Genomic DNA, 12647 nt, shown 5'->3' on the forward strand with positions numbered 1-12647 from the left:
GGACCCGGCGGGAGCGACTCCGGGAAAGGCGGCAGTCTCGGCTCCGGGCGCGGCTCCCGGCGCTCGTTTGGTGGGATAGGAGCTGCCAAAGAGCTCGGTGCCCTCTGGTATCCCAGCTTCTGCCCAGCTGAGCAGCAGCAGGGTTGGGTGAGAGGTCCCTGGAACAAACTCGTGTAGGGGCCGCTTGTCCCCAGTGTCCTTCCCAGTGCGGGGAATTTAAATGGTTTGCTTGGAAGGGACCTTAAAGCTCACCCATTTAACTCCACCCGCCCTGCCGTGGCAGGGGCGCACCTCGCTCCATGCCAGGTTGCTGTGGAAGATGTCACACGTCGCACATCTCGGGGACAATGTGTGTGCCAGTTCAGATGTGCAGGAGTTGGAGAGGCCCTCACAGCACAGCAGAGGGGAAGGAGCAGGCGATGCCCGGCTGTGTGGGCTGAGGGGGTGGGGGTTCTCATCCACTGCAGCCAACACAGTTTGTTTTCCTCGTCTCAGAACGATCCGAGAGAGAATGAAAACCTTACAAAAAATACCACAAAAGCCCTTGAAGGGAATCCTGAGGGAGTGGGCACTGGTGTTAGCTGCAGGCACAACATAGTGTGTCACGGGTGTGAGGAGTCACTGGTTCCTTGTGGAAGGGTCTCCAGGGTGTGTCTGTGGGGAAGGCACATCTCTGGAGGTGACATCTTGGCAGTGGGATTCAGAGGTGGGCAAGGTGCCTTGCCATCTGATGTAGGCATTTTGTTTTCCTCTGGTGAGGAAATGGTGAGCAAAGCTCAGAGAGAGGATCACTGGCAGGCACTCTTTCCTTCCCACAGCTGGATGGGAATGGGAGCAGCAGTTTTGCTTTTGCCATCTGTCAGGGCACTCTGTGATCTTGTTTCTGGAGCAGGAGGAGTTCTATTGGAGTCCAGCACTGATTTTGTCTCAGCAGGGAACGACTGGGCAGATATCAGGCGTTTCTTTAGGCCATCTGTGTGCTCTGCAGGTGGTATAGCTCCCTGCAGGTTCAGCTGAGGAAGGCACAAGGTGTCCATGTGCCACAGGAGTCTGTGGGAGGAGAGGAAACATGAGGAGGCTGTGCTTGAGAGCAGGAAATGCCCCTGTTATCTGCAGGTAACAGTAGCTTATCAAGAGGTGCAAAAAGAAGGAAACAATCCACAAAATAATGGATGAAGGGAAAAAGTGGCAGGAGGGAAAATTAAATGGACAACAGAGACAGCAGAGAACAGGTAAGTTATATACTAAGGGGAAAAAAGGTATGAAAAAATTGGGAAATTAGGTCCTCAAGCAAGAATGCAAGGAACAAGGAAAATAAGCTAACCCTGCCTTTTAAACTAGAACCTTTTCACACACACAGTTGCCAAATCTGCTGCCCAGCAGTGAATGCCTGCTGGGGCCATTCACTTCTGCTCCAGAACAGGCTTCTTTTTTTTATAGTGATGTTTTTATCACTGTGAGTGGTTAGTTCACTCTTCTAGAAATAGGCAGTAGGATGTATTTTGTGGACTGATAGTACCATGTGGAAATCATTTTCCCTATCAGGTTTTAGGTAGTCAGGTTTGGTCTCCTGTACCAGTGATGAAATACTTTATCATGGAAACTCTGCATGCCTTTGCTTTGTCTGATTTATACCAAATCTCCTTTTGGCATCATTTTATATGGTGTCTTTATCTAATTTTCATTTAAGTCTTTGCTACGTAAACAGTATTGTTTTGGAATTTCAGCCAAATGGAATATTGGAGTGCAAGTGATGGTGCCTGTCTTCATCAAGTGCTGAGAGTATCTTCCACATCATAGTTCCTTTCTTTTAATGCTTTATTTGTCCTTTTGGCTGTCCTTGTTCAGAATTTGGACTGGGGGCGGTGTTTAGGGGAAGCAGTGCAATGAAATCATGCTGTATTCACATTTCCTTTGTCCCTTGTGCAGCAGACTGGATAGTCCCTGTTCCTGTATCCCACCTCAGAGCACTAATGAGCATCATCAGAGCAGAGTTCCTGAGCATTCAGAACAAGCAAAATGAAAACATTTACTGAGGCAGCTCTTGGCTGTGCCCTTGATGCTTTCTGGATGATGAGAGTTGTTTCTGAAGGTCTTGGTTATTGCCAGGATGAGAGTGCTTGGGATGAGTCCATGCTCTGAGCCAGTGTGACTGACCTCATGCTGCTTCCTGAATTTGGCAGAGCACACACAAACCTCACTCATGGGACAGGGTTTTGTGTTTGTGTGGGAAGGGTTTGGGAGCGAGTGGGCTACAAGGCTTTCCCTTCCAGAAGGGACACAGTGCAAACCCCGAGTGGAATGGGTATATCCAAGTGCTGACTGAAGAAATGCTTTCAGTTGTTGGTTCTGAACACCTAGAAGTACAAATCTAGAATAAAGAATAGTATGATAATAGAGATGATAATATTTTTGCATTCTGGTTATAAGAAGCATTAAAGGTTACTGACATTAAGGGATATTAAAGAAACATTAAAGTGGGAAAGTGAGGACTGAGAGGTGACCCCTCAGAATTCGCAGTGCCCAGTGTAGAGCTCGTGCTGCTCTTTGTACCAGGTAAAAGCTTTGTACTGGTCTTGTGTGTGCTGTTGAGTGGAGAGAGAAGCAAAGACACTCTGGGGAGAGGGGGAGGCTGCTCTGTTCTAGTGATAGAGACTGAAGTGATCAACGGGAGAGGAATCAGAGGCTGAGAGATGCAGTGGTTTCTTCCTGCTGTGCAGTTGTACAGGGATGGCACCACTATGCTTGTGTCACTGTCCCAAGCTCTGAGGCATCCCTCTTGGGGGAGTTTGGGGGTAAGAAGTGCCTTGAGAAGCTATTCAGTTCAGGTGTGCCCTGTGCTCTCTTCCAGATCAGTCTGACCTGTCTTTTGAGGAGCTCCTGCGGGTGCAGAGTGATGCAAGGACGAGAGTGAGCAGGAAGGTGCCTGGTGGGAAGAAAACTGCAAAGCCTGCCAAAGCTACACTGAAGCAGCAACAAGGCAAAAAGGGGTAAAGAGGCTCTTTTGTGATCAAAAATGTGTATGTGTGCTCTCTGCATTCCAGAAATTACACTGGGAGCTCCTCACGGCAGTGATGTTGCCTTGGAGCTGGCATAGATCTCCTTTAATGTACTGGACAATAATGCCTGTCACTGTAGTTTCATTTGGGAATGGTCTGGTGCTGTTTTCAGAGCTCTTAATATCCTGTTCTCTTCAAATCCCCAGCAGCCACCTGTCACTTGACAGTTAAATTTGCACTCAATGCCTTTATACCCTCTAAATTAAGGCACTTGTAACCCTTGGCATGGTGTGCTTCTCAAGCTCTATGACAGTGTCCACCGTGACCTGAAATAGTTGCCCTGCTGGTTCCTAAACCCCTTCCAGCTTATCAGTATCTTCTGCCTGGTTCTCACTGGCTGGAGTTACAGTCACAGACAATTGTTCTGGAATTCCATTCATCCTTCTGTTGCTGTCTCATCTGTGGCTTGTCCGTGTTCATTTTCCTTTATTCCCTCTCTACAGTGCTTGCCATCACATACTTTTCCCTGTATTCATCACAACAAAAGCTATCATACCTTTTTACAGTTCTCCACAGGCCCCCACTGGTAACAGCAATACCCTTACCCCTTATTTGCAGTAATTAGGTAGTTTTCAGTCCTCAAAGTGGCACCCAGGTGATTTGAATGGGTTTCCTCTCTTACACTGGCACTCCCCATCTTATTTCTGAATCTCTGCTCAATGCAGAAGCAGAGAACACAAAATACATTTCTCCTGCACAAAGCAGAGAACACAAAATACATTTCTCCTGCCATAAAGAGTTGGTTAGGATAACTTTCTGCTTTACATTTTACCCAAGACTCCGGGGGATTTTGTGTAGTGCAACATCTTCTCTCAGTGTCTCTGTTTCTGCCACACAGTTTGCATAATTCTGCTTTTGTTTAATTCCTCTAATCCTTTAAGTAATGTATTGCTGTAAATCCCACATGCTTTTTCTCTAATGTTTTTGTTATGGAAGTGAGCTTCTTAAAGAAAGGGCTTCAGGGAAATCCCCTGGCACTGAGCTGGTTTCAGCAGTGACTCCAGAGCATTGTGCAGGGTTGGAGCCTCAGAGGATGTGAGAATACACTGAGCACTGCCCTGAGAGGGATTTGGAAAACTTGTGCCTGTAGGGTTGTGCTCCTTCCCAGCATCACTTGTGGCTGGCTGTGGGTGCTCTCAGCAGCTGTCCCTCAGCAAGTTTGCTGTCAGCATAAAGTTGGGAGGAGTAGCTGATCCACAGAGGGCTGTGCTGCCATTCCATGAGACCTGGACAGGCTGGGCACAAAGAACCTCCTGGAATTCAGCAAGGGCAAGGGCAGGCTCCTGCACCTGGGGGGGAACAAGCCCAGGCACCAGCACAGGCTGGGGTGACCTACAGGGCAGCAGCTCTGCAGAGAAGGACCTGGGGGTCCTGGTGGACAGCAAGCTGTCCTTGGATCAGCAGTGCCCTGGGGGACAAGAAGGCCAACAGGACCCTGGGCTGCATTAGGAACTGCAGTGCCAGCAGGTAAGGAGGTGATCCTGCCCCTCTGCTCAGCCCTGGGGAGGCCAGTCTGGAGTGCTGTGCCCAGTTCTGGGATCCTCAGCACAAGAGAGATGTGGAGTTCCTGGAGAGGATGAATCCACTAGAGGGCAAAAAAAAAAAAAAAAAAAAAATTAGGGAACTGGAGCATCTCTCCTGTGACAACAGGTTGAAGTAGCTGGGACTGTTTAGCCTGGAGAAGAGATGACTGAGAGGGGACCTTATCACTGGAAATATGTAAAGGGCAGGTGTCAAGAGGATGGGGCCAGGCTCTTTTCAGTGGCATCCAGTGACAGGCAAGGGACAATACTGAAACACAGGGAGTTTCACCTGAATATGAGGAAAAACTTCCTCACTCTGAGGGTGACTGAGCACTCGAACAAGTGGTCAGTGAGGTTGTGGAGTCTCCTTGTCTGGAGATATTTAAAACCCACCTGGATGCAATCGTGTGCAATCTGCTCTAGGTGACTCTGCTTTAGGAAAGGTTCCTTCCACCCCCAGCCATTCTGTGACTTCATGAGAGGAATAATCAGTACAACACATTATTGATGCAGGTGGTGGGTTTTCACTTGATACAGAGGAGCTGTTCCAGGTTCTTTGTAGGGTTGTTTTAACCACATATTGATATACTTGGTTGTTGTAGCCTTCTGTGGCTTTTGACTGAGCCCCCTCTTTGCTTTCTATATCATGGTAAGGATTGAGCTGGGAGAATCTCTTGTGCAGTAATGTTCTTCTGAGGGTCTGGATGACCTTCCAGCATATTAGCTTGGGCCTCATTCTGACATTTGCTCCTCTTAAATCCATTTTTCTTGTTTTCAGGCCATTGGAGATGTCAGCCAAGAAGCCTGTACCTTTCCTGCGACAAGTGGTCCCTGTTAGGAAGAAGGTGGGTGCTGCCCCTCCTCAGCCCAGGGCACACACTTGGGAATGGGGCTGCTGCAGATGGCACAGGGTACTCCTGGAGGACAGGGCTGGACCACTGGGGAGTGCAGACAGTGACAGTGTTTCCCTGGGGAGAACAATGGGTGGGTTGGAGCAGCTGCAGGTTAACTTGAGAGTTTGTGACCCAGATGTTTCTAGAAGGTGCAATGACAGCCACCAATGACAGTTCCACTGCAAACCATGGTTATTGTTCAGTTCTAATCCCACAAGTTCAGATGTCCATCTACTTTCCAATCTGAATCTAACTTTTGACTTATTGATATTGCTGGATCATTGGAATATGGTAATTCCCACAGTTAGAGACCTCTTTTTGTCCCTCCCTTTTTGCATGACCTGACCCAGTTAATCTGTGAAAATCTAGATAGGTATGAGTTCCCAAATCCATCACCTTGACAACACATATTCATCCAGCTCTTGGTCTGGGAGTTGCAGGTGTTTGACAGCAGCACTCCTGCTGTTATTCTTGGATATTCCTGGGTGGCAGACTGGCACATGGAGATGTCTGTTGCATGATAAACTTGATGCAGGCATGACCTTGGGGATGCCACCTTGACCATCGTACTCGATCTATGCCAACTGCAGATATTTCAGTGGTGGGAGCATAACATTGCTGGGGGGAAAAATGGCTGATACATGAAGGGAGAGTAAGCAGACTGTTAACAGGGTAACACTGGCTACAGCTCTTGCCTTCCCTGCTGACAGGTCCAGAGAGACCCTCGATTTGATGACCTGTCTGGAGAGTATAAGCCTGAAATATTTATGAAGACATACAGCTTCCTGGACAGCATCAAGAAGCAGGAGAAGGAGGTGATGCTCTGTGCCTGTCCTTGCCTGGAAGAACCTTGCTTGGCAGGGGCTACTTCTTCAAAGGCTTTTCACAGGGGATGTGACAGGCAGGCAGTGATGCAGCTTTCTCCTCTCTTCTTCTTCAGATGGTTCAGAAGCAGCTGAAGAAATGCCGGAACGTGGAACAGAAGGAGAAACTCCAGCAGCTCCTGAACCGTATGGTGAGTTCAGTGAGCATCTCCTCTCTGGGGGGCACTGGGAGAGAGGATGTGTCACCTGAGGTCTGCCTCAGTGCTGACACAGGCCATCCTTTTTGCACAGACACAGCAGGAACAGGCACAGAAAAAACAGCAGAAGTTGAGAGAGAGGGAGCTGTCTTTGAAAAGACAACAGAGGGAATTGGCCAAGCAGGGAAAGAAACCTTTCTTCCTAAAGAAATGTAAGTACTCAGAGTGAGCATGCTGCAGGGGGATCTAGAGGGAGAACTGCTGGCAGGAATTCAAGCACTGGGAGCAAGGTGTCCATACTATTCCACACAGCTGTGGGGGAATTGTTCTAGTGCTGCTGCTCAAGGGAGAAGCTAAGCCTGGACCAGGGAGGGAGAGATGTTTTGGGGCTTTGGTTTAAAACTCGACTTCCCTCTGCTCTGCAGCTGAGAAGCGGAAATTGGAGCTAGCTGAGAAGTATGCAGAGCTGAAGAGGAGTGGAAAGCTGGAGAGCTTCCTGAACAAGAAGAGGAAGAGGAATGCCATCAAAGACAAGCGCCATCTGCCCTCACAGAAGAACTTGTGACTGTTGGACAGTTGTGCTGTTGTCTGGCACTGGCTCATTCTGCCTTGGCCAGGCCTGGAGGATGGTTATCCCTCTTCCCAGGATCTGCCTTCCACTGTACAGTGATGCTGTAAGGCAGCAGAGCAGGGGCTGAACTGAAGGAACTACTTTCTTTTTTGTAGCTGAAGTATCTGCTTTGCTTGTGGTGTAGATCATGCCTGGGTGGTGACAAGTGTGTCATGCAGATGCTGATGGTGATGACAGCTGGCTTTGCCCTTGCACCTGCTCATTTCTAACTCCAGCAAGGAAAGCGTGAGTCCTGCCCTACACTGCTGGCTCTGCTCCAGGTTCTCTCAGACTTCCACGGAGGCAGAAAAGGATGTGGGACAATCCCTACTCAGAGCAGCAACCCTGACCAGGTTGCTCAGGGCTGCTTTGGTGGGATCTGGTAATGTCCAAGGACAGATGCCTTCACCTCTCTTGGCCTCTGCTCTACTGCTTCAGGTTCTCAAGATGGAACTTTTTGTTCCCTCATCCAGGAAACCTGCCTGGTGTTAGTCCACAATCATTATCTTATTGTCAGCGAAGTGCCTGGGTCTGTCTTCTCAGCAGCTTTGTCACAGGTCTGAGGGGTGAGTGGGAAAGGGGTGCTGTAAGGTCTCCCCAAAGTCTTTTCTTCCTAAGGGTGAATGAATCCTGTTTCCTCAGCCTTTCCTAGCAGTGCTCCAGCCTCTGACACCTTTCACAAACTCAACTGGAGTCAGCCCAGACAACCAACAGCTATCTTTTGGTGGCCCAGCATGGATCAGTGCTGGAAGCAATCTCACAAGAGATGAGTAAAGGTGAGACGATCACTCCTGTGGGCTGCTCCTGGTGATGCAGATCTAGGTGTGCCTGGCCTTCCTCATACACAGGGCATGCTGTGACTGCTCAGCTATTGCTGCTTGGGATCTCTCTTCAGAGCAGCTTGGTTTCTCAGGGTCATCTCCACAGGGTTATTGGTGCTTCTAGGAAACTGATCTGTATGGAGTAAAGTACCTGTTTTCCTTTATTCCCACTGTCAGTTTGTTGCAGTCAAAAGTGTTTGACCTTAGGGGAGTCAGTGCCTCTCTCCAATATCCCACCAGCCCTCTTGCTTCTCCTTGTTCCTTTTTTCCCCTGTCTGCCATGGCTGTGCTGACAAGGGGATGGCTCAGGTAACCCCAGTGTGACAGGTCAGTGTGCTGGGAGACTGCCTGGGCACAGCTGTGCTCTGTGGGTGGCCACAGGTGTTTGGGGCCTGGGGACAATCTTGCTGGGAGCAAAACATGGAGCAAGGAGCAGGTCAGCCAGCCTGAGGATGTTGCTGAACCACTTACCTCTACTGTAGTTCCTGTGGGTGATGCAAGTTCTACTCTGGTGAGAGGACTTGGTGGAACTGGGGGAAGGCAGTAGACATGGGATGTGCCAGCTTGGCTAGAGACCTGCTGCCAGGGCCTCGCTGAGGGGTCACTCCTCAGCATTCCTGACTCCCTGTGTCCCCATCCCCTGCTGCTTGTAGGTCTGGTGCAGCAGGTGCACCCCCAAAGTGGTCCTGCTTTCCCCTCCTGCCCCTCTGGAACTTAAGGTCTTCCTGCTGTAGCCTGTGCCTGCCTGCAAGGAGGACATCCTCGCTGGGATGTCACCTGCTTCTGCTCAGTGGTGGTGAGCAGTGAGCCTGTGGCCCGTGTGCCTGCCAGCTCCTGGCCCAGCAGCCTCAGCAGGGGAAGTTATCCAGTGGGAATGCCCTGGGGCATTTCCAGCTCAGCCAGGCCTGAGGTGCCACTCAGGGTATTGGGCAGGAGGCAGCATCACAGCACCAGCTCCAAGGGAAGCAGATGCTTCCAACATGCCCAGCAGCTGGGGAGTTGCTCTTTCCAGTAGCCTCCCAGCCTCAAGCAGTTGGCTTGTTTTCCTTTGTTCAAGGCAATTTGGGCAGATACGCACTGGTGTCCCTGCAGCTGGAGTGAGAGCACTTGCTGTGGGTGTCCCTGGGCATGACTGGTCCCAGTTGATGTGACTGCACTGATGGCTGACAACACTGCCACACACCCTGTCAGTGACACCCTCAGAGCCCACCAGACACTCACATGACCTGTGGGCCAGGAGGAATGGCTCCAGAGCCAGTGGCCTGGGATGCTGTGCCCAGCCCTAGGTGGTCACTGAGTGAGCCTCTCCACATGCTCTGCAGCTGAACAGACACCCAGCCCCTCGAGGCCCCCAGAAGAGTGGGGGAGATCTGCCTGCTGGCAGGGACACACACAGGAAAAGGCTGCAGGGCTCAGGTCTTTTATTGCAAAGAGGGAGATACAAAAAACGGACAGTCACCCCTTTTTGGGTCCCCCCAAGCCTGCAGCTGGCTGAGAGGGGTGACAGCAGGGGGAGGCCCAGGCCTTGCTCCCCCTGCATGGGGACCTCAGCTCACACAGTGGGGAGCAGGCTGCTGCCAAGGACCACACTGAAGCCAGGGCCAACCACAACAGAAAAGTGGGTGACCCGCTGTGTCCCCGTGCAGCAGCCTGGCTGGCCAGAGAGCAGTGCTGCACAGGGAGCACTGGCAGGGAGCCTGGCACCGGGTGGGGCTGCCTGGCCTCACCCAGACACACCTCATGGCAGGCGGCCCTGGCCTCATCGCCTGCTCCGCTGTTTTACCAGGTGGGCTGCTCAGGTTCCAAACTGCTCTGCAGCCTTGCAGAGGCTGCTGAGGTTCCAAACTGCTCTGCAGCCTTGCAGAGGCTGCTGAGGTTCCAAACTGCTCTGCAGCCTTGCAGAGGGTGCTGAGGTTCCCAACTGCTCTGCAGCCTTGCAGAGGCTGCTGTAGGGGCCCTCGCCATGCGCCCCTCGGGGCCCTGAGCAGTTTCACCCAGGGGAGGAGGGAGCAGGGTCGTTGCCCTCTGTCCAGGCAGGGAGCTCCGCAGCCTGCCCCAGGTTTGTGGGTACGGCCAGGCGTGGGGATGGCCAGGCTGTAGCTCCTGCTGGCTCGTCACGTGTTGTCCTGGGCCAGCTCCTCGGGGCAGGCAGGCTGGTCCCGGGCCTTGCGCGGCCCCGAGGGTGGCTGGGCTGGGGTGCTGTGCTGCGGGTCCGGCCCCGGGGGCGCGTGGTGCTGGTGCCGCTGGTACTGCACGAACATGCAGACCTTCATCCCAATGGCCAGCATGTTCTTGCCCATGAAGATGCTGGAGACCCGGGCATCCCTGAAGAAGACCATGTTGCTGCCTCGGATGAAGATGGTGGCGATGTTGACGGTGAGCATGCTGAGCATGGGGTACAGCATCATGCGGTGCGGCACGATGCCGATGCCCTGCATGCTGATCTCGCACAGGGACACGCAGGGCAGGACCAGGAGCAGGATGTAGCAGTAGAAGAACATGATGCCCTCAGCCCAGAGCGGCAGCCCTTTCTTCTGGGGCTCCCACAGGTTGGCCTGGATGTCCAGCACGTCCAGCATGTCCACAATGACCCAGAAAAGGCGGTTGCGGAGATCCTCCTTCTTCTTGAACGTTCTGACGTACTCCATGTGCTCCGTGGCCACCAAGAGCACGTAGAGAGCTGGGATGCAGATGGAGAGCAGCAAGGTCAGCGCTTTGCGGGCGATGAGATCCAAGCTTTTCCGGTCAGCTTTGTAATTCTGGTATACAAAGTAGACTTTGATCTCCAGAACGAAGACGTAGAGGAACCAGAGGATCATGGCATATCCTCGCTTAGCTGTCTTTACCTCTGCCCCAACCCAGATAGCCACATAGCGGAGGACCAGCAGGAAGCAAATGTCACCCACTGCCACCATGACACAGATGCCCAGCTTCCTGGAGCCCTGGCTCTGCTCCACCAGGTAGGCATCCATGAGGACGAGGCTGGTCATGATGAGCACTGTGGAGAGGCACACGTGGGGCTTGCTGACAGGTGGTGGGGGAACCATCCTGCACAGAAGAACAGGCAGGGTCATCAGGAAGTTGCTGAGATTTCCCAGTCCCACCCTTGGGCCCCCTTCTGCCACCCTCTCCTCAACAGCTGTGGGTGGCTGAAAGAAGGGAGGGAGCCATTCATAGATTTCTCCCATCCTATGTGCCTGGCTTGTTCCAAACTTGCATATTTCTAGCCAAAGAGCTCCTGAGACCAACCAGGCCATCCTGGTGACATGTGCTGGCTGAAAGCCAGCTCCTAGGAAGCACATGGTGGGGCAGGCTGGACACCTGGGACATGTCAAGCACTTGGGATCCCACTGCCTTTTCTGGTAGCTCATCACACTGACTAGGCTCTGCCACCATGAAGGGTACATGCCTTATTTTCCATGGGATTCCCCAGCCAGTGGTACTGCTTATATTTTCCCCCCACAAGGCAAGCTAAGACTAGACTTATGTGTTTAACCCAAGAAGGCCCTTAAATGCTATGATCCAGGACTGCTTTTTTTAGTCTCTTTATTTTTATGCACAGCACAAGATGAAGCCTGGATTTTTTTAGCCTGGCTGTCTTGTGGGGTGGGAGGGAAAAAATTGGCTGGATATTCCATTTCTTTCAGGTTCACACCCCCCAAGAGCTTTGCCTAGAGCTATTGCCAATGCCCACCCTGCCCCAACACCACAAACTGAACGCAAGGAACAGCAGCACGATCCCAAAGCTCTAGGACACAAGGAGCTCTGCAGCAGGCCCTGAATTTCTGTGGGATGCTCAGCTTTCCTGGGCTGGGGCAGAGCAAAGCGCTGTCCCCAAAAGCACCCTGCCTGCCTTGTGCGGCACCAGGGCTGTCAGACTCCCTCCCCCTGACCGAGCACAGCTGCAGGCAGCTGCCTTCAGAGGCAAGGAGGGAGGACAGAGCTGGGGCCTCACCAGGCAGAGAAGAACTTGGCAGCTGCTCTGGAGGGGAGCCAGCCCCCCGGATGAAAAGGAGGATGAAGCTGGGCTGATGACTGTGTGGCACAGCGCTGCCCACGCGGAGCCCGCCTCTGCCACGCCTGGGCTGTGCACGCCCGGGACACCATCCTGCTCATCCAGGGGGCAGCGTGCAGGTGGCACCTGAGCACGGAGCAAATGCTCGGGAGCAGGATGGGGGCCGCACGGTTCACGGTCAGCCCTGCACACGGCTGCTCCTGGTGCTGACACTGATGGCACAGGGCGCTGGGCACAAGCTACCTGAACTCCTGCTTTTTGGCTGAGGGAGCAGGCGTCCGGCGCAGTCGTGCATCCCTGGGCCCAGCAGCATCCTGGCACGTTGCGGGAGGCAGCGAAGCCTGAACCTGTCAGACACAGGTGCCTCTCAGGGGGAGGCAGCACAGGCCGGCGGGCATGGGGGAGCCCGTGGATGTGGCACATCTGGAGCATGCCACACGGCCGGCGGGGGGCTCACCCGCCTGGCCTGCCCGAGCCTCCGCGGGGGCTGGGGGTACCTCAGGCCCCGGCTCAGCACGGGGCTCAGCCCCAGGCCCCCAAGAGCGGGGACAGCCCCGCCGAGCTCCGTCCCTCGGGAGCGCCGGCCCCGCCTGCCCCGAGCCCCCCGCCCACAGCGGCCGGGCCTGCCGGGGGCAGGCGCTGCCCGCCGGCCGCGGGGCCCGGCCTGCCGCCCCCCCGGCTCCCGCTTACCTCGGGCGGCTCCCC

At 53.3% G+C, this 12647-nt stretch overlaps 2 protein-coding genes across 2 annotated transcripts; one reads left to right on the plus strand and one right to left on the minus strand.

Annotated features, from left to right (window-relative positions):
• Positions 1-945: 945 nt before the first annotated feature.
• Positions 946-8091, plus strand: RRP36 (ribosomal RNA processing 36). The gene is made up of 7 exons (XM_054514423.1): positions 946-1232; positions 2852-2990; positions 5361-5427; positions 6186-6290; positions 6416-6490; positions 6591-6708; positions 6922-8091. Exons 1-7 carry the CDS (start codon positions 1169-1171, stop codon positions 7059-7061), a joined length of 708 nt encoding a protein of 235 aa, XP_054370398.1. The 5' UTR covers positions 946-1168; the 3' UTR covers positions 7062-8091.
• A 1240-nt stretch (positions 8092-9331) lies between these two features.
• Positions 9332-12647, minus strand: LOC118685745 (transmembrane protein 121-like). Its single transcript, XM_036381412.1, is given in 4 exon segments — positions 9332-10975; positions 12186-12214; positions 12217-12289; positions 12633-12647. Coding segments are annotated over 3 exon segments (1002 nt in total). The 5' UTR covers positions 12256-12289; positions 12633-12647; the 3' UTR covers positions 9332-10041.

This window comes from Molothrus ater, chromosome 3 (genome assembly GCF_012460135.2).
Source record: "Molothrus ater isolate BHLD 08-10-18 breed brown headed cowbird chromosome 3, BPBGC_Mater_1.1, whole genome shotgun sequence".
Taxonomy (NCBI): Eukaryota; Metazoa; Chordata; class Aves; order Passeriformes; family Icteridae; genus Molothrus; species Molothrus ater.